The following is a 26451-nucleotide window of genomic DNA, read 5'->3' on the forward strand; positions in this document are numbered from 1 at the left end:
GAATTTCATTGCCATTTCTACACTGTAATTGATGTGCATATGACAATAAAACGATTGAATCTTGAATCTTGAAAAGCAGAAATAGGCCACAGTAGGTAGTCAAATAAAGACAGATTTCCTTTCACTGTCTTTTCCTCGCCTCTCTCCATCCCTTCATTTATACTGTCTGCCAGACAAGCTATTTGTGTAATTCACTGGTGTTAATGGGGAGCAGTGGGACATCTCTGGTGATGTGTAAGTGAGTGGTCCTGGCTCCAAAATGGTGGAATGAGCTCCCCATTGACATTGGCAGATAGCTTGCACATCTTCCGGCGCAAACTGAAAACTCATCTCTTTCGACTCCACTTTGAGCGTTAGAACTATTAACGAAGCACTTTTATACTAATAAAGGACTGGCTTACCTAAAGCCAGTTGAGTAGCACTTGAAATGTTTGGCTCTATGAAACCTGATGTACTTATATGATTCTGTTTTCTTCAAGGTTGTGTCTTCCTGGTCGAATGTACTTATTGTAAGTCGCTTTGGACAAAAGCGTCAGCTAAATGCAATGTAATGTAATGGTGGGAGTAGATGAAGGGAGAGGTTGTGCTGAGGCAGAGAGGAGAAACAGGTGGAGACAAAGAAAACAACAACACAGCAAGTAGCCTTAAAAGCATGAGCTGCAGTTCCTGGGAAGTGTTTTGGTTGTAGGGGTTAAACAGGCTTGACCTTGGTGGATTGAAACAGAGTTAAGGAGGCGGGGGCATGAATGTAAAATATGTGAAAAAAGACAATTTAGAGATAAATATGGGAGGATTTTTCCTATGTATTCAATGATTGTGATTTTCTGCACTATTTATTCAACTGGATAAATAGAGCAGAAATGTGTTAAATGTGTGCTGAATTGCAAGGTTCTGCACATTTGTTTAATCAAACCCTACCACAAAAATACCTATTTTAAATTAGATTGTATTAAAGCAAATGGGTGCATTTAGATAATGTAGCAGAAGCAGTGCAGTGAAAAAAAGCTAAATGGGGAAGAGTAGAGCCTCTGAGAAGGTCAAAGCACAATAGGGGTGAAAAGGGGAAGATAAGAGTTGCTGATAAGGGTCTGTTGTTCCCGTTTGCATGGTACGGCAGGGCTTTATTTATTTGTTGGTACCAGCTCGGTCAAGGTTCTCAGTAAGCTGATCTAGTAGGAGGTAGATTTAAAATACTGCAGACTATTGATTGGCCAGAGAGACACATGGGACATTCGGAAGAAACCTGATTTATTAAAGCCAAGAACCAGCTACAGTATAGTAACCACAGTTTTTTGTTCACTGGGCAAAACAATTAAATGGGCGCCTATACGTAGCATTTGATGGTGTACAGACGTTCCTGGGTGTGTGAGTTTGGATGTTATGATGACAGTTTCACATGGCGTTGCTATGCCGATCAGCTTAGAATCCAGCCTAGAAAAGGACCTGGTACCTGAAGTGAGTTGAGCCAAACTATGTGGAGGATATAAGGGATTTTAAATTCACATAACAACAGCCTGTAGTCAAGTTACAGTCAGACAGACAGATGGAACAAAGCCATATATATTTTATTTAAAAAATGAAAAGGATACCAACCAGCAAATCTGGTAGCAGCGTTAATATGATATTGTGTCTGTTTGAAAACATACACGTTTGAGTATTGACGTCCAATATATAAGATGAAGCTCTTTATGTTTTAAGTCTTCATATAAGCTTTGAATTGGAAACTTCATCAGAACTTTGGACAACAACATTTTTTATATCAAAATTATGCCATTTTACTCACATTGTTGAAATCATGAAAAAATGTATCTAAAAAGGGAAAACTTGGATTTGTAGTCACTGTTGATTGTTGGGTCTTAAAACTTCTCTTCATTCCTTTCCTTTCCTTCCCACAGTCTTTTCTTTCTATTTTATACAGCTCCTTTTTCTCCCTCATGTTCTCAGTTTCATTGTTACAATTCCTGATTTCAACTTTCTTTTTACTGATATTGATCACACTCATTTTATCATGCAGACATATGGAACGGCAAATACCTCACATTACTGTTTATTAATATAAAACAGATTGGAAAAAAATACATATGTAACTGTGAATGATTTACAATTATTTTCTTTTTCTTTAACTGTAAAATTGCCTTTAGGCTTCCCAATACAAAAAAAAAACACATTTCCAGAAAGGAGATTTTTTTAATCATACTTAGTCATGAGGAGAGAGTCATATGAACAAAGCGTGAATGCGTATGAGTGTCTGTTGTTCAATATGTGTCTGAATATTTGTGCATTATAGTTCCTATACGCTTTTGTCGGACCATGTGGTTTGAATCAGACTCACAAATGTGGAGTGGCCTGTGTGGACAGATTCACCGTCACAGAGTGAGGTCACAGTTCAATTATCTGGTGTGTGAGTGTGTGTGTGTGTGGTATAGCATTACTATACTTGTGGGGACCTAAATCTGTTTACAAAGTCACGTGTGGGGACTCGCCTCCCTTATGGGGACAAATTGGAGGTCCCCATGAGGAGAATCATTCATTTTAGGGTTAGGGTAAGGGTAAGGTTAAGGGTAAGGGTTAGGGTTAGGTATGTGTTGGTTATGGTTAAGGTTAGGATAAGTCTCCAGGAAATGCATGTAAGTCAATGCAATGTCCCCTGAAGTGATGTATACATGGTATGTGTGTGTGAATGTGTGTGTGTGTGTGTGTGTGTGTGTGTGTGTGTGTGTGTGTGTGTGTGTGTGTGTGTGTGTGTGTGTGTGTGTGTGTGTGTGTGTGTGTGTGTGTGTGTGTGTGTGTGTGTGTGTGTGTGTGTGTGAGTGTTGCAACGCTGGACCCAGGGGGGACTGGATGTCTGAAAGAAGGTAACATGCCAAGAAGACATGGGTGTGTCAGAACAACACTTCACTTGAATTCTTCCCTTTGGCATAAACCAGTGTGTTTGTGTATGAGTGTGTGTCTTACCATGTGGTAGTTGACAATCTCCTGGAGGCTCTCTCCACACTTTTCAAGGCATTCCTGTAATGTTGATGACACACAGTTATTGTAACCACACTTTCTATACGAACAATACTTATTTTTCACATGATAAATCAAATTGAATCAAGACCTTAGCCTAACATTGAATAGTTATAGTCTGGGAGACGGTTATGTCTCTCCTGCTTGACCTCAAAGCTACCAGGCAACACCCGTACTGACAGGAAATCTGGACAAAATGTTTTCCTAGAAGAAAGTCATAAAGCAGGTTTCAGATGTCTCTGCTTCCAGCCATGTAAACGGTCAGCATAAACATCTTCTGTGTGCATGTGGTCACATCTGTCATGTTTAAAACAGCTGGATGACTGTGTCTGGACACAACTGTTTATACTGGTCTGCTGGTATTCTTTATGTGGGGAATCACAGGAATGTCCTTGAAGAGATAGATGAGTGGTCATTTATTTAGACCCTCAAATGTGCCTTAGGGCATGTACAGATTTTAGGTCAGTTTTAAAAGACTGCGCGACCTCCACTCACCGATATCGTCTCCTCTTTCTTGCACTGCTGGGACAGGTCCTTGATGCCGTTAACAAAGAGCTTGTTGGCGCTGACGTAGGCCCTGCCAGCCTCGATCATCCCACTGCACAGCTTCACCAGCTTGTGTGGGAGAGAAACACAAGAATTCTCACTTTAGATATACATCAAAAACACTGTCTATTTAGAGAGTCACATGTTTAACACCGTGCAATGCTAGGATAATACTAGTTACAGTGATGGCGTAAATCAAAAGACTTGTTTGTCTGAATCAAGGCCAATGCAGGCATTTTTTAAGCTGGCCTGTCTGGAATCCAAATGATAATTTGGGATTTTTTTAAGCAATGTGATAGAAATGAACATTTAAAAAGAAAAAAAGAAAATGGATAAGATGATAATGTGCACATGGCCTTCAAGACTTTAAACCTTCCTCAAGACTCAAGATGTGTTTACATTGACTTTCTCCTTTACTTACTCATATATCCCTCAGTAGTTAACTCTCAATAGTTTGCTAAATTATGGCCTACAGACTGACACTGGTATTGTAAAGAATTTAGCATGACTAAAAATCACTATTAAGTAATACCATTTTTTTATTATTATGACGGGGGACACTATATTTTTGGCTTGGTCTCTTGGTCAGTCTCATTGTTTGTTATAAGGATTACAAAATTACTGGCCCACTTTTCCTGAAACTTGATGGATTGGTACATAATCGGCCAAGGAAAAACCCATTGAATGTTGGAGTGAATCACGGGGCAGATACACACATTACTTTCCACTAATGGAAACAGCCTTGGTGAATGTCTGCACTCTCCGAGTTCCATCTACAGGAGCTAAAAATGCTTTGGTGTGAACATTTCACACTGAGAACACTGTACAGAAGGAGTTTGAGAAACCTAATTGTTAACATATTAATATATAATAATATATTACTAGGTGCAGACAGTTCACAGCGATATTATATACTCTCTAAACACCACATGAATATATGATAAGTTACAGAGCGGTACGCTGTCATTACCAGCACACCGCCCCAGCTGTGTGTACTGCAGGATCACAACATGTGTGTGTTGGTGAGGGGTTGTGCTGAAGAGAGAGTGCAGTAAACCTTTAATTATCTCGTTTGGTGCAGGAGTTCCCAAGCTTGTCGCTATGTGACTGTGGTTTGCTGAGGAGCCGGCAGGCCAGAGATGAGAAACCAGGGAGTGAAGAGTGATAACTGCACGGTTTACTGTATGAGAGCATGACTCAAAATGAATGCTTGTAATGTAAGCATTGCTGAAATTATCTGCACATTGTATAGATGTATCTGATATGCCTTACACAGTATACATGTTTACATTCATGTGTATGAATGACGTTGTTATGAATCCAAAAGACAAGGCAGCATGAATCCTGCTGATGCTCCCGGGCTGGTCTGAAAATATATCTGTCAACAAACGGGCCGATACGGGGGAGTTTGATCTCCTCATGTGCTGCACAGAGCCCCCAGGGTCTGACCACGGCCATTAGAGGCACAGTACATGTGTCAGGGGTTGCTGATAAATTGGCTGGAAGAACCACGGGGGTCCACTCGGAGTCAAAGTGTCCCATCTGGTACCACATGACCAAAGCTCGCCCTGTTAATGGACTGACATAGTTACAGTATAATGCAGAGACCCCTCTGCTCAATGAGGTGGGGTATTTTAAATTTCGGGCAAATTATAAATGGTCTATCCATGCCTGGCATTGATCGTTTTGCTAGTTAGCTTCCCTAAAAATACTTTAATTCCATTATGCTTTAAAGAGTCAACATATTTGTATCAAGGTAAACTTCATATTTCCAAAGAGAGTTTTGTACTAGGTATATTGTTTAAATATTGACATGTTAAGAAATCTGCCTCTTATTCCTTTATTTTAAGACCTTTAACAAGATCAATTCATTCAGTTTAAAGCCTTTCTGCAACATATTTCATGCCGATACACAAGAATACACAAGGGCCTTTTTTCAAATTGCTGTGCAGGCATTTGGGAATCTAGCTTTAGGGACCAAAAGCATCACAAGGGGCAGCTTTGAATGTCTTCACACCGGCCATAATGGTCAACATCACTGCAGGCAGGTTCAGCTATCATCAATCTCATAAATGGTCACTCTTAAAGCCTCATTGCTGCCAGAACATCCTCAGGCAGCTTCAGAGCATCCTTATAGCACAGAATGAGGACCCCTGCTGAACAGAACAAATCATACTGATTGAAACTCCCCCTCAACACTGGTCATCTTTCATTGGCCTTCAAACAGGGCTCATAGTTCAATGGAGGGTCCTGACCTGTGGGGGGCAGGAATAATCTCTGGATGTGTGATTTGTATGCATGACGGGTGGGGGCATGGGGGGGCATGGACATTTGTGTGAGATGTCAAAGAGTCGCCTGTTGGTTCGGTAACTTAGAAGATGGGTTTTTACAAGGTGGACCTATTCATAAACCTGATATAAACCTGCTGCAACAAAAAGAAAAACATCTCACAATCAACTTAATAACCCCTTCATCAATTTAGGAGGATATAAATCAGGTTTTATTATGTACCGGCTACACAAGCGGACTGTAATCTAGTAAGGGACCTTGATTTGCATATGTTATTAATGTGAAGACGCAGGACATGAGAAGAGTACGCAAGAATAGTAAAAGCAGACAACAAAACAAACTGAATCAAAGGGAGATAGAAGAGGAAAGAAGGTGCGGTCACCACTTAACACTATCTCATCCTCTAAATGCTCTCTGGGTCTATTAGTTTATCTAAAGAGGCATTACCTCATCTTATAGTCTCCCTAGAGACAATTAGCCATCAATTCTGGCTGCTCTTACATTGAAGCCACTGAATTAATAGTATTTAACAATGATGCAACTATCAATCATTCTCTTTGTCTAGTTTGCAATTAACTAATTATACTTGATATGACTATGACATGTATAGATAGCGTTTTGAGATTTGTATGCCGTTACAATGCAATGCAGAGCAACTAAAACCTCTAAGAAGTGTTTAATGTTTTAGTGTTTCTAAGTGTTTCCACATGGTCCGAAAAAGCATTATTAAATAGCATTATTTGTTTTATTGTATACGGTGCTCAAAGCCTTTCCTCTGGTTAAGCAGAACAAGCAAGGACATCACATGCTCAGATAACAGAGGGCTTCTGTGTGATGCTCTCGTACTACAGAATAAAAACCTTCCTCTGTGACATTAATCAGTGTTTGCTCAGTGTGTGTGTGTGTGTGTGTGTGTGTGTGTGTGTGTGTGTGTGTGTGTGTGTGTGTGTGTGTGTGTGTGTGTGTGTGTGTGTGTGTGTGTGTGTGTGTGTGTGTGTGTGTGTGTGTGAGTGATATCCATCAGTGAACCTATTAATTCAATAACTCAAGACTGCAGGGTTTCCTGGTTAAAATAGCCCTGACATTTAGATAATAGAGAATGACAGAAAGACAGACAGATATAAAAATGAAAGAGCAACAGACACACAGAGGAAAATACTGTTGACACTGCTCTGAGACAACGTCAACATAGGACATCTGGGGGGTATACTACGAAGCAGGATTTTCGCTTAGCCGGCTAAATTCAGGGAAAACTCCGGCTTTCCGGTCCTACGAAGCTGGTTTTTAGCGGGCTAGATCTCCATGGTAACTTATGCTTAGCGGCTAACCTGGTCGGGACCAGGTTAGGTTGCAGGCTAAGAGCTCAACTCAGTGAAAGCACTGCCTGCTGACCAATCAGAGCTCAGTGTGCGGAGTTTAAAGCGATCAAGTCATATTACAGGAGAAAGGAAATACAGAAAAGCTGCCGTCGCAGGAAAGACGGCCGGCAAAAATCACCGACTGTGTGAACGTGAACATTAATAGAATATCACCTCCATCTTCAGAGCAATCTGACTATTATAACATTAGCGTTAAGAACACTTACCACATATCTACCACAACATAAGTAACCGGATCAGAGTAACATTAAGTAGGCCTACAGTCCGCGGCATATCACTTCATAATGTATCATATATTTTCTTATCTGAGTCAGCTGAGCCCTATCTGGCCGTGCAACACTCACAGTGTCACATAGGCCTACTGTATGCAGAAGTATTATTTTAAGCAACACATTAAGTTGACGAAACACTCGAGACAAATGTAATTAAAGTCAAATCGTGTCTTAGACGGGGCAGTGATATCATAAACCTGTTAATGTACGCATTCAAACACTTTTTCTTTTGCCAGCTGTATTCACCTTGCAGGTGCAGACTATGTGGCTTTTATCCTGGATAAAGTGTTTAAGTCATGGATGTTTAAAGTTTAACTTCTTCATTTTTGACTAGTATTAAAGTTCACTTTTCATTCAGGAAGTATGACGCTGCGCTGTCAGTACGCTTCTCCATGTTTGTGATTGGTCGAATGCTCCAAATACCACCCCTTTCATGTGAACGCGCACCTAACTAGATAGGACACGGCTGGCTTGAGCGATCCACTTGATAACCATAGTACAGTTTAGCGAGAGCGCGTATGTTTTGGATTAGGCCAACCGGCTAACTCAAACATATCCAGGTTAGGTTGAACCAGCTTCGTAGTATAGGCCCCTGGTGGCGTTTTTCATCCAAACAATGTGAATTTAATCAAGAAACAACCCTCCTTCAATTTTCCAACAATGCGCATTATGCTTTGCTTGTGAGTGATTTTCACTACAAACATGGTGGAAGAAACACAATATAACACCAGTAGAACAACTTAATAATATTTCTTGAATTTGACAGTTTAATGAGCACCACAATATCCAGACATAACATGGTTCGTACCTTGTCGAGCTTCGCCTCAATCTCCACCACGTCCGTCTCCACATCATCAATTCCCGCCCTGCAGAGAGAACAAAAAGCCACGCGGTTAATCAGATCTGCTCTTCAGTTATTCCAGACTACACACAAAGCAGACAGACTGCCGTTTCTGAGAAGAGGAACCACACGACAAGCTTAAAAGTTAAACCATCACAGTCTGAATCTGTTAGAGAGAGATTCTTGGATTAGTGGTACACCACAATGTGACAGTAAACATGTCTGTGACAAGGGACACAAGGGACAGTCCAAAATAATATTGTATGCTTTACTACTGTAAATTCAAACCGATGCCATTGCAGCTGAGCATTTACAGTTTTTGTATTTTAACGCCCACTGAATATTAAGCAGCATTCAGTCACCTCACATCGCGGTCTCACAGACTCAAGCATTAATCCTAAGGTCTGGATCGACAAAGGCATCACTCCGGATGATTAGTGGCCACGGCTGAGCTGCAAAATCAATAAATGACATCATGCAGAGACATGGACGGCTACTTAAGTATCTACAAGGTGAGCTGATAAAAGAGGCAGCAGCAACAGCTAATGTTTTCTTATCTGCTACCAGCGGCTTCAAATAAAAATAAATAACAATGGCAACAATGCAATAAATTACTCCGAATGTTGGTGTTATTTTATATGGTTACACTTAATATGAATATAATGGGACTTGATGGCAGGGTGTGTGTGTGGTTTTGGTCGGCAAGAAGCCTTAACCATCTTTCCCCTTGGGGTATTCTTCCATTAGGAAGACACATTTACAGGGTCAGTTGTTATGGTAACTCCTTATATGTGGGCCACAGAGGGTACATGGGGTCTTACTGTGTCAAAATGTATTTCTGATTCCTCTGACACATGCACCTCTACACCAAGAAAGCACATTAGGCTCAAACCTAAATATGTAAAAGAAAATGACAGAATAGCTTCTTGAATTAAATAAAAGTGCTTATTTCTCTGTTTGTCTCCACTTGTCAGGATCAGCTGGAGGTGCTTATTCAGACAGATGTGTCACGTTTTAGCGTCACACCCAGCATGTGCTAGAACATGTCGACAATAACCCAAAAGAACTCTGGGTGACTATGATCTCATCTTAAAGTCGGTACCCCGCCCACGCCTCTGACTATTTAACACTCGCAAATCACCCTGACAGCTGATCCTGATCATAGCATAGGGAGGTGTGCAGAGGTGGAGGAAAAGCATGTAAACAATTAAGCAATAGCTACGTTTATTTTATAAAGGTCGAGAGTCTTGATTTGTTTTAGCTTAAGAGAGGACGGACACAGCTGAGATGTCATCCTGCAGCTTTTAGAACCTGCTCTGGAGAACAACATTCCCAGAATTCCTTTCTGCTCCTGAGCTTTTCTACAATGCTTGGAGATTCTGTGCTAATCTTTGACATGTGTCTTCTTCTCCTCTCACCCAGAACTGTTTATACAGACTGCACATTTCTGTACCACAACATGACAAGACACACACAGCAGGCAGGCATGTGTGTGGTCTGCTTTATATTGTTCCAAAGAGAAGAAGGCAGGTGGAAATCACAGTTGAGAGACCTTTCATTTAGCTGCTGAGTTGTTGTTGCACTTGAGTGTTGTTGTTGCGGCCTGCAGTGTAATCCATCAAACTGGCTTAAGGTTATTCAGCTGTATATCAATTATAAATACAACACTGCACACCCAAGCTTCACTTACAACAGCATCGTGTTCTCCGTTCAGTCGCTGTGAACCCGACACAATCAATGTCAAAACAGCTAATCTAGAGAATAAGCTCATTACAAGCGTGTCGTGTCTCGGGCAACACACACTGCCAATAAACATTGACCGGCATTTGATGACAAGAATGCGCTCACGATATTTCATTCAGAAGCAGCCTAAGCCCTATTGATCCCATTTTTATTTCCAAGTTCAGTGCAAGCTTTGCAAAACTATGATGGCTTGTGCTTTGTGTTGCAGGTTTAAATCATGTTGTGTTTTTCAACATGCATGTTTGTGCATGTACATGAAAGTGCTTTGGGAATTATGAGCTTTGAAAATCAATACACTAAGAAGGTTGTCAGCTTGGCAAGGTTAAATACAAAAGAAACTACAGAGGCAAATGTGTGTGTTTGAGATTGTGTGTAAACTTGTCAATGTTTGTTTGTCCTAATTTGTTGCTTTCTATAACCCTTACATTGTTTAGTGTCCCGGCTTCTAATGTGTTTCAATAACTAAGTGCACAAGAGAGCTGTGAGATTAAAGTGAAATGGAGAAAGATTGACTCCCAAGGAGGATTATGGGTATTACTGTGAGCCACAACGGCCTGCACGAAGACACTACTGCAGAGGAAGGAGATGTATATTTGTGTTTAAAAAAAACGTGATCTCAGTTACAGTCCTGTGTGAGGTTAGTGTGTGTTTTAACTCTGGGGGAACACCCCAAAGCTGCTTCACTGATGATGATGCAGCCCAGTCAAGAGGGAGGGGGGGGGGGGGCGCTCATACTCTTGTTGCCAGTGGTGGCATACTGTATAAGGTCTGACATCATCAAAGAGGGCGGGGGAGGGGAACCTCACGTGCACGAGCTCCAAGTGCACTCCCATCAGCCCCAACATCCATCCACACTAGCCACAGAGTCTATTCTTGTCCCCCTAGCTGTGTGTGTACTCTAGCATGAAGCTTGCGTGGCTATCCCCTCGAATCTCTTCACATGAGAGCATAGTACACACACACACACACACACACACACACACACACACACACACACACACACACACACACACACACACACACACACACACACACACACACACACACACCACACACACACACACACACACACACACACACACACACACACACACACACACACACACACACACACACACACACACACACACACACACACACACACACACACACACACACACAGCTCTGCATGGTCTCCAGCCCAGAGATATATCTGAGCCCCCCATGTCTTCCAGACTCGATGTGTCACATGGCATCACATCCACATCAGCATCACTTCAAGGACCAGAGGGGCAGCAGTAAGGATGGCACGCTGAAGACATTTTCCCACCGGTGGATACATGCGGGACAACAACGGTGTTACTGATTTCACTACAATGTTCTAAGTAAATGTACTTATTTTATATTCGAGGACCCTCAATGTCTGTACAGTGATTACTTTGATTTGTGACATTCAATTGCAGTGCAAGTCTCCCAACAATGTATTGAGCCACCTTTAAATGCATGTATCTATTTGTTTATGTGACTGATTTGCATTAACTTAATTAATATTTCCTGAAGACAGTTTATTTGAACCCGAACAGTTTCTCATTTAATTCCTGAACAGAAATAAACAGATGAACTACATGCAGAATATGACACACGACACACACATCATGAACCCAGAAACCTAAGAAATAAAGGGTGTTCTTTTGGTAGGGCAAAACATTGAGTCTGGTTACGGTAAGCCAAGAGCTAAAACTACTGAATACAAATCTGCAAAATTGGTATTTCGATTTGAACGGTCCATTCACACAAAAATGCACCTTCATTTTGTACTAAATAAGATGAATAAGTCTCTTGCACCTTTGTGAACGATCGATGGCCTTGAACATTTATCAAAAACAACATTTTGTATGCCTCAAAGAAGATGAATGGACAGAGAGCGGAAATATTTAACGAGTTACTTTAAAGCATTATCATGCATGTTTTAATGTAGTAATTGCTGTTTTATATGCAAACATGCATGCATCAGTGAGAGTAGAGATGTCAGACATGGCTCATAGTCGTTGAGGGTGATAGGAAGATTACTGCGAAAGGTGATGTTGCACATACAAATAAGCTCATATTGGAAACATTGGATGTTTATATGATTATAGCAAGAATCAGACAAAATATCGGCAAGGTATAATAAAAGCTTCAAGCAATATATTTTATAATCCTTACATCATTTGACAATGCCTGAAAATAGCTCTGTTTAATCAAAAAACATTGCAGTGTGTATACCCTGCAGGCTTGTTTATTTAATTGTAGCATCAATTTAATACAGTCTCTAGATTTCAAGACTCAGCGAAGAAACCTAAAACATTCCAGTCAAGTGTACAGTATTATAATATATAATTAATTGTGTGTATGAAAAAGTAATGCCAGCCTAAGCGTTTTAATGTTACTGTAAGAGAAAGATTCACTGTCTCATTAATAATATATAAAATACAGACTTTCATCATCCTCCACCCACAGGTTCAAACACAGACGTACACACACATCAAAATATCCCCTTCCCAGAATTCCAAGTAGCCAGCTCCATGGCAACCATTCATTGACCCTAATCGCCATGGCAACAGGCATCAGCATTGCTCACGCTTTTTTTACTGACCAATTTCCTCTTTGTCTGTCTGATATGTCTGTCCCTGCACATCTCTATTACCTCTATTTCAAAAACACATTTTCCAATGTTCTCACAACGCTTCTGTGGGAGATAATACCAGGCAAAATATCAACAACCTGCTGATACCATGTACACTACGTAGAGGTCAGTGTATGACGATGGTGAGTAAGGGGCTGTAGCGTGCATCTGCAGCGCCCGCAGAGTGCCCTTGAGTAGCATACTGATTGCGAAAAGCTCTGTGCTCAGCCTTGCTCTCAATTATCAATAATAACATCACATCAGGTTTTTGTCTGTGTGACGATTAGCAGTAGATTAAGATATTTTACTCGTATTGAATACTATTCTTTCCTAAATAAAGTGACCTTTCTTTGATACTAATGATGTGATTTGCATTATTCTCCCATGTGTCTCACTTGTTGCAAGAAAAGGATGAGACTACATTGTTCACTGTTGAATTTAAGACAAAAGCACAGATCACATGTTTCGTTGTCTCGTGAGCAAGCACAGGTGGTTTTAGGGTGGGGACAGTAAGCGCAGCCCATCCCTCATCTCTTTGTTCTTACATCCTAAACCATACTCATCCAGACCCTATATTCAAAAACAATTTGGGTCATCTCAAACAAACATTTGCAACATTAACATCTACTTCTGGATTATTAAAGGGTTCTTTATAAGAGGATACAAGTCTTAGTCGTTATGTTGCTAAACCGTCTATTAGCTGCCTCTAATTTTTGTCCACGACAGCCCTCTCCCCCCAGAACTCATCTATTCCCCCTTCTCTCTTTGTTTCCGTTGTGCCCGCCTCTGTCTGTCCGTCTGACAGTCTCTCTGTCTGCCTGCTCCCTGCCTGTCTGTCTGTAAGCCTCCTTTATTATCTGCTGGCAGGAAGCTGAGCTGTTTGTTTGTGCGACTGCATACAAAAGAACAAAATGAGAGAGAACAACAAATGCGAAGATGAACATATAATAATCTCAAAACCTACATTTGAATGCCAGAAAGCGCTCCACCATTTGAAGCTGTTGAGTCATCAAATGAAATGCAACTTGATTTAAGTCTCAATTAGCACATGCACAGACTCTATCAAAAGAGCCTCCAGTAAATGATCCTCTCACAGAAAACACACACTTGCCTAAACAGACCGCCTTTTCACACCAATAACAACTAGCCAAGCCAAACACTAGTATCTTATGTGTAGCTAACAAAGACGCCTTCACTGCTTCCCCCTTCAACCCCCTTCCAACACACAACAAACATCACACTCATGCCCTGAAAAAACATTTGACTGTGCGACTGGCTGACGACACAAAGAGACCAAACATGATGCTGACAGAAAGCACCATTTCTGTGTCCCCAAGCCTCGGTGAAATGGTATTTAACAAAACTGGGCCACAAAGTAATGTGCTGATCCATCCAGTGCATCCAGGCATTTTGAGTCTTTATTGTTCAAGTTATATTAATGAATAGTTCCAGATGTTGGCAAAGAAACGGTTGGTTTAGCTAAGCTTAAAGACTTGAAACAAGGGGAAACCTTCAGCCTGGCTATATCCAAATGTAGAATAATCAACCTACCAGCACCAGAGCTCACTAATTATCTAGGAGACCAGAGGAGACTCAGTGTCGTTTTTAAACAAACAAGATGTAATGTCTTAATTAGTGAGCTGTACAGGTGTCAGAAGAGGTGTTTCTTTTGGACATGGCCAACTAGATTTTTCCTTTTTTTGCAGTCTATCCAAATGTGAGATGTATACGATAATTATTGTTAAGTTAATCTCTCCTGAAGAGCAGGTAGTACCTTGTTTGACAGTTTCTGCCGCCAGTAAATGGATGAATTCTGTATTGTGTTGTAAAAGCGCTTTGAAGGTTGCAAAGACTCGAAGAGCGCTATATAAATTCAACATTTACAATTGGTAAATTATAAACTATATGTCCAAATCGATGTTGATTTTGTTTCTGTTGAATGACTAATTGTTGTAGCACTAGCTTACACTCAAGAAGTCCAAGTACATTAAACATTGGGTGTAACCACTATATTATTTACAGATCATTGCTACACACTATCAGGGATATTTATTGATTGTCTTTACAGTAAGCAGCAGAGGATCGTGGACCACAGAGGCTGCACATGCACAGTATCTATATAATTCAACAAAGCATTACCACAAACAAACTATAAGTCAGGTCTCTGTTCCAGCAGCTGTCAGACCACCTGCCTGCTGGCCTCAGTAAAACAGACCATTAGACCAAATGTGTAGCGTCTTTGTAATCATTACTCATAAGCAACATTTTTGTTTAACACTCTCTATAAACACAATGTCTTTATAAATATTTCTGCTGGAGCAGTCTGGGATGTGGGAACGTCATTATATCATTCCAGAGTACATTCCTCCAGCAGGCCAACAGGAAGTGAGTTGGAGGCTTCAGAGTGCGAGGCGGACAGGAATGACTTCTCTCCAATGTATTGTAACCTCAACTCAAGCCAGGTGGAACTTCTTTTTCTTGGAAAATACAACATACTTCTCTCCTCTCTTGCCAAGAGAGGGCCTGAGAGTAAAACAGGGAATACTCAGCGACTGTTTTCCACAGGAAGCCGTTCTGCTGACTTAGAGAAATGCAGCGTGAGTTACATCATCATCAAGTGACCATAATTGTTTCAGAAAGTGACAAACTTGTGTGCGCAAAAGTAGCAGAAGGTTATACAAGTATTAATCCGGACATCAGGACGGCAGATAGCTTGCACATCTTCCGGCGCAAACTGAAAACTCAACTCTTTCGACTCCACTTCGAGCGTTAGAACTATTAACGAAGCACTTTTATACTAATAAAGGACTGGCTTACCTAAAGCCAGTGGAGTAGCACTTGAAATGTTTGGCTCTATGAAACCTGATGTACTTATATGATTCTGTTTTCTTCAAGGTTGTGTCTTCCTGGTCGAATGTACTTATTGTAAGTCGCTTTGGACAAAAGCGTCAGCTAAATGCAATGTAATGTAATGTAATAATCCATAATATGCTTCCTGAAAGTCAAGAGTTTCCTATATGAACACACATATGTGCACACCTACAAACACACACAGATGTTTCCCTCCCAGCTGCTGATCCGGTGCTCATTTGTGCTACGAGCTAAAATGGTACAAAAACTTAAATTACCAGATTACCAGAGTTGGGTGTAACGCGTACAAAGTAACGCGTTACTTTAATAATATTACTCTGTCGGTAACGGAGTAGTGTACCGCGTTACTTTATAATTCCGTAATCACACTACAGTTACTAACATTGCCCCGACACTCGTTACTTCGTTACTTTTATAAAATAATCACACTCACTGACAGACAAGAGGGGTTTCCGCCGCAGGTTTAAAGTATATGGTTTATATACATGTAGGCCTATGTAATCTGCGCGATTTGCGAGACCACATCTCCACGTGCAGTGCTGCATAAACATGGATGAGTCTTTTCATCTGTAAACTCCCTCAACGGGGCCGCTCGCTCTCTTTTGTTCATCGCCCTCTCACGGGTGAACAGTTCAATGTCCCGCTTCATTGTAGGAATTCTGCTATGTCTCTACCACTTTAGTTTGACCATCTCTGTTACTAAGTTATGGAATACTAAATAAATAAGTAATTAGATACCTTACCGTTACTGCGCTCATAAAGAATGATAAGAATAATGCGTCTTGAACTGGTTTCATTAATTAGTGTCTTGACGTTTCACAGACTGTTAGCTTGTTGTGGTAGGCTGGTAGCAAGCGGCAAACTGTGGGGTAGAGGGCTGGTAGCCTATTTTAGAGCATATAAAAAGAAAGACGTGTGTTATGTCTTCCTTAATGCAATAGTAATTGGGGGTGCAAGTGGAGTCTCGCAGAGGCAAAACTGTGGCGCGCTTCACTGTAGGTGCGCCGCAGTCTGCGTGATCTGCCTGTAGGGAGGGGCGGGCCGGCCCTGCGAGTAAAGTAACGAGTTACTTTATGTAGAGAGTAACGAAGTAGTGTAATATATTACTTTTTTAAAAAGTAATATGTAATAATATATTACTTTTTTTAGTAACGACCCCATCTCTGGTGATTACCATAACAAAAAATCCCTTTTAATGTTGTTCATGGTGGGGCAAGTTTGGCTTATTTCCACTGCATCCTCACAGCAGGGGGCAACAGCGCTGATCCCAAATATGTTGGCTCTGCCGGGTTGTTAGTAAAAATATCTTGTTTTGTCCATTATTCACTCCTTTAATGCTGGCAGATCAACGTTAATGGTGCAAAGGAAATAATTTTAAGAAAAAAATCCCACATGTGTTGATGACAGGCACATCAAACCTCCAACGTGTATCACAGGTAAGGCAGCTCATACAGAAACACACTTTGGGAAAAGCTAGTATTCTAACAAGATTTAAATGTAACAAAAGACAGCATTCGTTTATCTCCTACATTTGTGTGCCTTCCACTCGAGGGGAGGAGAGCTGTGACCTGGGTGGAGTTGGGAGTTTTGGTTTGAGGGCACGTTTGGTCATGCTCCGCTCACACGCAGAGGAATGTGCAATACCCACGCTGTTCACCCACGTAAATGACGAGCCTCATTTTCTCAAATTAGAGGGTTAAAGACATAGTTGGAAGAAGAAGAAACAACCAAATGGCGCATCTACAAATCTGATCAAGCACAGGAATGTAACAATCTCTTGATGCAACATTACGGCAACACCCCCTGTGTTTTACAAGTGTCTTTTTTATTAATTGAGCAGAACTTCCTCTACACTGAAAGCAGCTGGAAACCAAAAAGGAGGGGGCTGCGCGCTCATCCCATGTTCTCCAACCTCTGTAACCTCCCATGACCTCCCAGTGGGGTTTTAAGCAGCAGACAGCAGACAACACACACACACATACCATGTATACATCACTTCAGGGGACATTACATTGACTTACATGCATTTCCTGGAGACATATCCTAACCTTAACCATAACCAACACATGCCTAACCCTAACCCTTACCCTAACCCTAATCCTAACCAAGTCTTCACCCTAAAATTAATGATTCCCCTCATGGGGACCTCCAATTTGTCCCCATAAGGGAGGTGAGTCCCCACACGTGATTGTGTAAACAGATGTAGGTCCCCACAAGTATAGTAATGCTAGGCCACACACACACACACACACACACACACACACACACACACACACACACACACACACACACACACACACACACACACACACACACACACACCACACACACACACAGAGATTGCATGAGAAACACAGTGGAGGAAAAAGACCTCCTGTGGTGTAAGCACTATGTTCCCAGGACTCTTTTGCTTCTGTCCTCTTTGCATCCAACAGCCAGCGGATGTGAGGGATGACAGAGGAGCGGAGGAGTGTAGAGATGGGAGATTATCCTCTCTGGCGGGTGGGACAGACACCAATGACTTGTATAGTGTCTCGTGTCAAGAGCACAGCTAAATATTTACACCACATCCATCTATTAGTCTAGGAGTCTTCCCTCAGACAGACACAAGAGGCTATGTAGTGGATACAGTAGCTTCACATTGGTAATTGTAGACACAGGAAAAAGAACAGATACAACAGTATCAGGACACAGTTGTACAGTCTGTCTTTAGATTGTTGTTGAGCCGTGAATTGAAGTCACTGTGTCTTTTGAATTTGTATCCAGCTGCCTCTTTACATCGGAGGAATCAATCCTCCCATTCATCAGAGGAACACATACAAATGCATCCAAACAAAGAAAGGAACCATTCCCAATGTACTATATCTTAACTTTCTTCGGACAAAGTGAGATATCACTTTGTAAAAGCACAGTTTTATTGTCTAAAACACACTCAGTGTTACACACAGATGACTCTACATTGCCAGACCTCAAAAGATCTTATGATGCTGTGATACCATGAATGACCCAGCTATGTATCACAACCCCCACACGCCTGTAGCTGAGAGCCAGAAAGAGAAACTAAAATCAGAATCAAAGTGCATGTTATCCTTTAGGATATTTCAGCCCTTTCCTTCCATCAAACAGGCTTTTGAGGACATTGCATTAATATGGCAGCAAGACACATTCTTTACCGGAAACAACAGCAGCTGCAAACTCGCCAAGTGATAAAACAAATGGCAAGATTTTGATATAAGCCACCCCTACAAAAAGCACCTGTCAAAATGTGCAGGAAACTCTCCTTCATACTCCTGTCAAATGTAAATCAAAGTCCAAATGGTTTATGAAATGTTCATGACCGAAGGGGACATAATGCAGACCTTAATGGAGTATGGACAGGTTTACAGGTGAAGTGCATTCCTCTGGCTTGTCTTAACACAAGGAGATGCTGTTCCTATAATAAACTCTGCACAGAGCATGACTTCTTTCTTAAAGAATGTCTGGCACTGATAAGGCCTGCCGTTTGTTTCAGGGCTGAATCACACACAAATGCAAACATGCATATATATATATATAAACTGAGTAATTGAGCTTTGTATTAACACATGCAGCTGTTGATTGTCTGAGTCAGAAACATGATCCTATGTGGTGTCTGATCAAATTAAAAATACGTGTTTTAAATCTTACAAGATGAGAGCAAAATACTCAATGACATATCAAAAAATGTAATTAAAAAATCATATATGAATTCACAATGGGATTTTAAGTACCTGATGTTCAGATGATTCTTGATGCTGCGTTCATGTGATAATGATAATACTATTTTAACCTTTTGCCAACCTTTATTCTCTTGATGTCGTTTGAGAGTGACATTTTTTCCAAATGTTTCAATCTTTTGGATGCTGATCAATGGGACTATAATTTGCATTTTTCCTCTCTTTTAGGACACACAAATATTAATCCAGAAGGTCCTCCGAGTCAAGGTTTATGCTTGTCACACTGACTAGGTCAAGGCTTAGTATGGAAACAGTATGTTTTAAATATTTTATTAAATCCCTCTCCCCACACTGACCTACAGTAGCAGAGCTAAAGATAGAAAAGCTAAGGTGTCTATTTAAGGCTCTGCAAGATGTGGAAGAGAAGAGATGCCGCTTTGAACCAGCTGAAAGGAAGAAGTGAGCTTTGCACAACAGCCAGCTTCCCTCCTGTTATCTTTGGCAGCACGACGGAACATCAGCGGAATAAGCCTCCTGCTGACACCACAGTCGGATCTGCCAAAGAGGAAACAACCACCGATATACACTTTCATCCATCTAAGCATAGTCCATCAGTGCCAGGAACTCAGGAAGAGGCACATTCTGGCTGTCTGGTTGGCATTAAGTAATCATCCGATCATGTCCATCTCACTCACGCAATGCTTTTACATCTTGGCCAAAGTGTAACCTGAGGTCTGCTTTTGGTTTTCTGGGTTGAGTTGAGTTTCACTGATGTTCTGTACTTGCACATACCGGACTTTTTCTTAAATGTATCCTATTGAGGTAACTTTAGGTTAATGCATGCGAGTGGCATACCGTAAAATAATTAGAAATACATAAATTAAGCTTGCAATTTTTAATGAAAAAACGTGTCTACACTGTTGCACTGGACACTTATAAAACAACGGCGGACCTCATTACTTAACCCTGACATTACATTTATTGTCATTAAACGTCACATAAAATCAAAGCGGTGCATTTGGAGCTACACGTTTCAAGTGTTTGGCTGACAGCACATTTAATGTACACATGGGTGAGAGACAGAGGAGGTCAACACAAATATTTATGTTCTTTCGGTACAGCATGGGGTTTCAATAGTTAGCTGCAGGTGTGAATGGGTTTGTCTAAATGTGTGTGTTATCACGTTTAGCAGAGCGAAGACCTTTCACCAAATGCATGCTGGGTAGAATGTGTGGGTTGAAGAAAAGAAAGGAAAAACTGATTATTATTCATGGTAAGGTAAGCCTATACTAAAGGTAACATATTCAGATTCATTTGACTACAACTGGAATATGAATTGTTGTAACTACTCCATGTACATCACTGACTTCTTACCATCTTATCATCTTATTACAAAATCAGACATTCAGCCCATTTTAATTTGGATTGAATACCTTTCAGAAAGCCCTCAGTCCGCTCATGCCCTCAGTTCCAATGTGTTTAGAGACTCATAGTTTTAACAGAGTTGACACTTTAAAATGTCAAATCACAAAAAATATCACTCAACACCTGAATAACAGTAAACACACAAGAAAAACACACACACAAAAGGAATCCATCTATTTTTTCAGCAAAATAAACTCAGATCGCAATCTCAAAATCCTAAACAACACGTCAGCACATTGTTAAAACAGACTCAAATGTGTTCAGCGAATGGCTGTTAAGGAACACACTCTCACATATTTGGTCCCTTATCTCGAGTGTGTGTGCAATGTAAGAAAGGAAATGGAATCTGCTGACAAGTCCACACACACAATCTGGGACACAGAGCTCACAGAAGAGACACATTTACTTGATTATGTATGTCCAGTTTCCACTGGAAATTCACTCCAAAGTACAGCCTGTTTCACCCACTATTGGATTGAGTATTACGTAATACCAGAAGATTTTATCACAGTGAAAGATTTTCATTTCCGATACTGTACCTAAAGCGCTCTTTCAGTTCCATTCTCATGATGGCTGTCGAGCATTAGTGTTGCCACACGTAATATGCTTGTGTATTTAATGATTACATATTATTGGTGTGGCAGAAAAGAGAGGCTGGATGGAAAGTAGAAGGAAGGTTCAGGGGTTGAGAAAGAATAGAGAGACAGGTTTACATTAACACAAGGGGTGGTCTTACGCAAGACCCCCGCACACTGAGACAGCTACAGAAACAAATCAAGCCGGACAGAGAGCCAGGGTCTGGGATGTGTGTGTGCACGTGTTGGTGCATAGAGTCACCATCACACAGTGTGTCGAGGTTTAGTTTAGAAGGATTTTTATAAAAACGTTAATCTGAACAAGTTGTTGTTTGAAACCCAATGTCCCCACTGTGATTGTAGTAACAGACCTGATCTGTGCTTAATTTATTATAAATAAATGTTAATGAATTACTTGTATGGGATAGTTGACCTGTACCTATTATCAAATTACATAATAATTCTATTTATCAGGTTGGTTTGAATGACATATCTGTACAAAATATCTGTAAAACTGCTCATGTGCTCATAAGTTTCTTGAGAATAAGTCATTCAGCTTGAAAAAAAAGCATTAAAATATATTCACCTAAAGAAATCTTATTCGAATGAGATCAAACATGTCAATTATTGAACTAAAGTTATGTAACGTTATGTAATGTAGTCGTCTAAGGTAGGAGGCCTAGTTAGTTGTTAGTTCTGGTAAATGTTTAGCAAACTACAGTGTTAGCTAAGAAAGACATTATTGTTGTAGAATATTAAATTGATTTTAATACCTAAATCACACAACATTATTTTGTATTATACGGACCTGCAGTTGGCTGAAAGCATTGTCAGTGACTATGCTTTCATTCTTGAGGACTTATAATGTTCAAATTTAATATGCTACTATTTGATGCTTCCGGACATTTGAAAAAATTGACCCTTAAATGCCCGTGCTCCAATATATTTTATTGCTCTCTTGTCCAAAGTAGACCGCAAGTCGCAGTCACCGTGAAGCTTTTAGTCATGCTTGTTTCAGTTACTGTGGAGCCTTAATCTCCCTTCTCTCCGGCCCAAATCTCTCTTACAGAACCTCCCTGTTCAGTTAGCTACATCTGTCTGCCTCTCAGTGACATGCACACACACACTTTACATCCATGGTTGTACACCCACACACTAAAGTTATGGTATATTGAATGGACATCCTTCCTGCTGCAAGACATATTGCCCATTATCAACCAGTGACTTTGCTTCAGCTGTTCAGATTTTTCCCCTAGTATGCAATAGGCAATCCATCCAACAAATGTAAGGAGGCACTCCCCATGCGAAAACGTGCATCTGTGTGTGTGACTTTGTGGGGGTGGGAATGATGGATGTAAGAAAGTGCGGGACTGCTGACATGGCAGATGGGAATGTTTTCATTTGGTTACAAGGAATTCCACAGAGATCTGCGGCGAGGATGCAGGCTGAATAATGTAAGGAAATGTGAAGGGAATCCATTGGTTTTTAAGAGAGCGATCAGTGTTTCTGTCTCTCCTCGTGTCTCTATATATTGGCCTGTCAATCACACTTGGTGGTTTCAGCACTGCAGGGCTGTTTGAATTCAGAGAGGATCAGGGCTGGTGGGCTGCCAAACACACAGTGAGCCTGTGTCAACAACCTGTGAGGGAACCATCAGTGATAAATGTCTCAACACACTGTAGCTGAGATTACCAAGGAGCAAATGGCGAGATGAAACCTATTTTAAAAGAAAGCTTGAAGGGTGTTAACTTGAGACACTGGAAGTTAAAGTCAGTGGTCAACAATTCTGACGCAGACTGGTTTAGCTTCCTCCACACAGCGTCACATAGCGCCTGGGGAGACAGGAACGTGGGTGGAGGAAGAGAAAGAGATGTGTAAAAGGATGGAAGAAACAACATATGAAAAAAACGAAAAGAGCAGAACTAAAACAAAGGCGGAGAAAGTAGGGCCAAATCGGAACCAGCTGCTCAACTGGATCCCAGATGTTTGAGAGTGTAAGCTAACACACACACACACACACACCACACACACACACACACACACACACACACACACACCACCACACCCACACACACAAGCACACACACACACACACACACACACACACACACACACACACACACACACACACACACACACACACACACACACACACACACAACACACCACACACACACACACAACACACACACACACACACCACACACACACACACACACAACCATCTCTTCTCCTCTGAGATGGCAATGAAGCCATAGTGAACCGCATGACTATTAATTTGTCACCTCAGGCCCGGCATTCAACAGGACAGCTGTCCTCTTCCTCTGCTGGACCCAGCCCTCTTTTTTCAGCTATTTACCAGAAATGTCTGTTTTTCATGTTTTGCTGCCAGGATGTGTGTCCAGCCCACAGTCTAACTCGTGATGACACATTCAGTGTGTTAACGTATGAAATATCTGCCAAGTTACCAGGACTACAGTAACGATGGTGACCATTAATCCTTTTCCTCCCACCATCTTCCAACCTCTATCCTTAGCCGACACTTCCTGAGTTTATCTGTCCAATCAATCGATCCTTCTGTCTCCATGCTCCTTCTCTACATCAATTATCTCCCCTATGCTGTCAGCCATCTATCATTCCTCCAGCCTTCTCTCTCTCTGCATCCTTCCAGCTACATCCAGTTAGAAAACTGAGAAATAGGCTAAAGTAATCTACTGAAACCCAATCCGCCTCGCTGCTGCAGCCCTGGCGTTGAATCATTTCCATCCCAGAACTCAAATACCAATAATGGGCAGAGGAAGAAAGGGAGAACGAGAGAAAAAGGTAATAGGGTGAGAACACAGGATATAATACCTGTAGGATAGATGTCCAAAGGAAGACAAATGTGTGCAGTGAAAGACATCATTACTGAGAGGGATGACAGATGTTTACAAAAGACCTCTCAGTTGGTTAGACCTGTTGGGTTATTTCTAGACGGCGAGCAAGCCTTGGCGACTTCACAAAACACTCAATTTGTGTGGATGACAAACAAACACTGTGTGTGTGTGTGTGTGTGTGTGTGTGTGTGTGTGTGTGTGTGTGTGTGTGTGTGTGTGTGTGTGTGTGTGTGTGTGTGTGTGTGTGTGGTGTGTGTGTGTGTGTGTTTGCATAGGTGGATCTTGTATGTTTGTGTGTGACTTGTATGTCTCAAGGAACTGGCTTGTCCCGATACATTTCTACATTTTGCCGTGAGCCATCTGAACAGGATGTAAACTACGAGGACAGCAGTTGATATTTCATGGTAGAATTTTGTTTTTAGTTGAGAAATATTTGACTGATCCTTCAACTCTACTGTATAAATGAGTGCAAAACAAAGAAAAAGCCACTATGAAGTTGAAAGTTCTGTTTCTGCAGACATTTGTTTGGAGACACCATGTTCTCCTCTTGGACCTTTTGATTCTACAGTGTGAGAACCCATTGGCTGATGTACTTACATGTTTAAAAGCGTTATGCGAGTGTGCATACATACATGCACTAATGTCCAGAGAGGGTTTATCGATGCATGCCTAAATGTGTGGCAGTCAGCACAGTTTGCACACCACGGATGCATTCCACATATTACACGGCGGCTGGTGCTGCTTGTTTCCTCCTGTGTGATTTAACGACTTCCTGGGGAGCGCACTCTTCCCGGCTAGTTTTGGGGTCCACAGTTTAAAACATAGCCAGAGCTATGTCTGGCTAAACAAAGAGTCTGTCTAGAATTGTCGTAGCACGCCAAAACAGCAAACACGGTTTTAAAACCCGGAAAAGCCTTGAAATCAGCAGTTTAGTGAAGACAAAATAAGTGTTTTAAACTAGGCAGGACAGCCAAGTATACAAACGTTTCCCACTGAGTAAATACTATGTAGTGCCAAGATGATATGAAAGCAGCCCAGGAACAAGATGCATGCTTAATAGTTTTGATTCGAGTTTCAACAATCCTTGGCAGGATTTTAACAAACTCCCCACCGAATCCTGATCTCAGTGGGGATGAAGGATTGCAGTGAGTGAGAGCTGTGGGAAGGCTCAATATGTGCCACATTCTTCACTCTCCTAACTCATGACAGGAATCAAATTTGTTCTGGAATAGGACCTGTATGTCTGCAACAAACCTTACTAACCTTTTAGGAGAGTGGTTTTGCATTGTTTTATATAAGGTAATTGTTTTAAAAGAACCCAGAATTCCTCTCAGAACCACCGAATTTCCTTGATTTTGAGCTATATTGACTGGTGTTCAATGTGGGGGAGAAATACTGAAGCCTTGTCTTCAGAGTACTGCATGCTCCTGCTGATGTCTTTATTGAAGTAGTCATTACTTTAATTGGGAGGTTTTAATTGATTGACGCATCAATCATTGCTCTATAATTGGAACATTTAGTACAGAGGCATGTGACCATTTAATGACCGCCTGCTAAACCTCTCCCCTTAAACTCAACTGTTTAGTTATAACTGAGCAACCGTTTGGTGAAATATTTATTTTGGGAAGTATAAATAATGATCACATTTTCATTTATAACACTGTCTATGACACAGGGATCTACTTCACAAAACGAGACTGTTGCAGACTTTTTTCCCGGCACACTCAGCTTGAGTCAAAAATAATTTAGCATTAAATCATGTATACAGTCATTGTATGTGAATATGGAGGTATGTTGTTTGAAAAATGACTACTCGGTTCGATAGGTAAACTTTCCTCCATTATCACTGTTCATTTGAAATGTGCACACTGGTTCATACAGTTCTTTAGAATCCATGACATACACCATTGCTGCCCTTGCTTTTAATCGTCAAGAATCACAGATAGCGTTATGGTTTGAATATCCTGTCGTCAAGCAATAACATATAACATGTGGACAGGTCTTAAAATAACCCAGGCTATATAAGGGTTAACCCTCTGGAGTCTAAGGGTATTTTCTCGATTTTTAGATGTTTTCTTAAATCACCTTTTAAAATGTATTTCTTCTAAAATGGCACCCATGTGTTACATATCAAAATGTTCAGGACAATCTCTAGTATTGCTATATATGCAAATTACTCACCTTAGAGCACTGTTTGATGAGATATGTAGCTCAAAAGCTTAAAATTTGACATCCGATTTTCGGAAAATCTTCAAAACTTTTGTGAAAACACAAATTTACTCATGT

The 26451-nt window shown here is 41.0% G+C and overlaps 1 protein-coding gene across 6 annotated transcripts in view; it reads right to left on the reverse strand.

Moving 5' to 3' along the window:
- The window catches only part of LOC117553319 (arf-GAP with coiled-coil, ANK repeat and PH domain-containing protein 3-like), a 59904-nt gene that overhangs the window by 23779 nt on the left and 9674 nt on the right, over window positions 1-26451 (reverse strand). For all 6 annotated transcript variants that reach the window (XM_034227199.1, XM_034227201.1, XM_034227200.1 and 3 more), the window contains exons 2-4: window positions 8304-8361; window positions 3505-3624; window positions 2956-3009 (exon numbers count right to left, since the gene is read on the reverse strand). In XM_034227199.1, coding sequence (XP_034083090.1) covers window positions 2956-3009; window positions 3505-3624; window positions 8304-8361 — 232 coding nt within the window. The remainder of the gene's footprint in view (window positions 1-2955; window positions 3010-3504; window positions 3625-8303; window positions 8362-26451) is intronic.

The sequence above is a fragment of the Gymnodraco acuticeps genome, unplaced genomic scaffold (genome assembly GCF_902827175.1).
Source record: "Gymnodraco acuticeps unplaced genomic scaffold, fGymAcu1.1, whole genome shotgun sequence".
Taxonomy (NCBI): Eukaryota; Metazoa; Chordata; class Actinopteri; order Perciformes; family Bathydraconidae; genus Gymnodraco; species Gymnodraco acuticeps.